The sequence below is a fragment of the Chaetura pelagica genome, unplaced genomic scaffold (assembly GCF_000747805.2).
Source record: "Chaetura pelagica isolate M959 unplaced genomic scaffold, ChaPel_1.0 scaffold2, whole genome shotgun sequence".
Lineage (NCBI taxonomy): Eukaryota > Metazoa > Chordata > Aves > Apodiformes > Apodidae > Chaetura > Chaetura pelagica.
The window spans coordinates 4,059,768-4,061,350 of NW_009952796.1; the positions used below are offsets into that span (position 1 = coordinate 4,059,768).

Below are 1,583 nucleotides of genomic sequence, written 5' to 3' on the forward strand. Positions count from 1 at the left end.
CGGCTGCCCGGTCCCCCCCCGCCCCCCCCCGCCCCAGCCCCTCCGGCCGGGGACCCGCACTGCCCGGCCCCGTCCCTCAGAACGTGCCGGGGGGGGGTCGGTTTCGACCGCGCTATAACTGAGCTCTCCTTGTTCCTGTGCTCGCAGATCTGACCTCCTTATTAACTACCAGCCGTCAAACTGGGGTTCATCTCCCCAACTTGCAGCCTTCCGCCGGCCAGTTCTTCGCGTCTCTAGACCCCATTAACGAGGCCTCTGCTATTCTGGGTCCCTTAAACACAAACCCAAGGAGCTCAGTTCAGCACCAGTTCCAAGACACATTTCCAGGTACATCTCCCTCCCTCGTCGACCCTCCCGCGGCGCAGTGCCCTCCGTCCCAGGAGCAGGGCCCCTGTCGGAGGGGCTCGCCAGGCTCTTTGGAAAGGCCAGGGACGCACGTTTTTCTAGCTAGGCGAAATTTTGGGCGAGTAGACGGGCTGCGTGTGGGGGGAGGAAGAAGAGCCATCCCATCTCGTACAAAACAATACCTGAGCCGAGAGAGAAGGGGCGGGGAGGTGGGAAAGGAAGAAATTCGGGTGCAGACCCGCTCTGTCCTTGCCCGAGGAAGCACAGGCTGTCAGGAGCTGCCAGCCGGCAGGCAGGGCCAGGCGGGCCCCGGCCTTCACCGCACCCCGCACTTCGGCTGCTATATTGATCCATTTAGGGCTCTCTTTCAGGCATCGATGTTAATAACGCCCTTTCCCTCTCTCTCCCTCCGTTTTTTTCTCCCCCCCCTCCCCGCCAGGTCCGTACGCAGTTTTAACCAAGGACACGCTCCCCCAGACATACAAGAGGAAACGCTCCTGGTCCAGGGCTGTTTTTTCCAACCTGCAGAGAAAAGGTTTAGAAAAACGGTTCGAAATCCAGAAATATGTGACCAAACCGGACAGAAAGCAACTGGCGGCGATGCTGGGGCTGACAGATGCTCAAGTAAGAACGGGCTTTGGTTTTCTTTCAAATCTCACTTCCAGTTTAGAGGGATACCGAGGTTGACGGGGAGGTGGTGATTTGCGAAGCGTTTTCCCTTCCTTAATCTTTGGAAGGGCTGGCTGAGGAGCAAGACCTCGCCCCGAGAATCTCGGGCGCGCAGGTTCCGCAGCTTCGCTGCCTGGCGCGGAGCTTTCCGCCTTTGTTTTGGCTGCCGCGGAGCAGGCCGAGGGGAGAGAGGACAGCGGGCCCGAGGCAGATGCGCTTCATTTAACTGCAGTTCTCTGTACGAGGAGGTTTAAGTCAAAGGAAGTGGAAGCGAACACCTTATGTTTAATACACCCCCCCCCCCCCTTTTTTTTTTTTTTTTTTTTTTTTTTTTTTTTTATTTTTTTTTTTTTTTTTTTTTTTTTTTTTTTTTTTTTTTTTTTTTTTTTTAAACTCTTCTTCAAACGGAATCATTAAACGTCACTGTGTAATGATTCCACTATTGAGGGCCCGCAGCGCACAGAATTGTAAAACGCCGTGGTTTCTTGAGCAATGTTTGGTTTCCTGGCAGAAAAAAGAGAGAGAGAGAGAGAAAAAAAACCAACAAACAAAATGCCCGGGGCGGGGGG

The 1,583-nt window shown here is 54.5% G+C and overlaps 1 protein-coding gene across 1 annotated transcript in view; it reads right to left on the reverse strand.

The window, feature by feature from the left end:
• Nucleotides 1-1,583, reverse strand: part of ZNF580 (zinc finger protein 580) — an 8,519-nt gene that overhangs the window by 5,662 nt on the left and 1,274 nt on the right. Inside the window, exons 2-3 of the mRNA XM_009994806.1 lie at nucleotides 1,005-1,250; nucleotides 793-867 (exon numbers count right to left, since the gene is read on the reverse strand). Coding sequence (XP_009993108.1) covers nucleotides 793-867; nucleotides 1,005-1,250 — 321 coding nt within the window. The remainder of the gene's footprint in view (nucleotides 1-792; nucleotides 868-1,004; nucleotides 1,251-1,583) is intronic.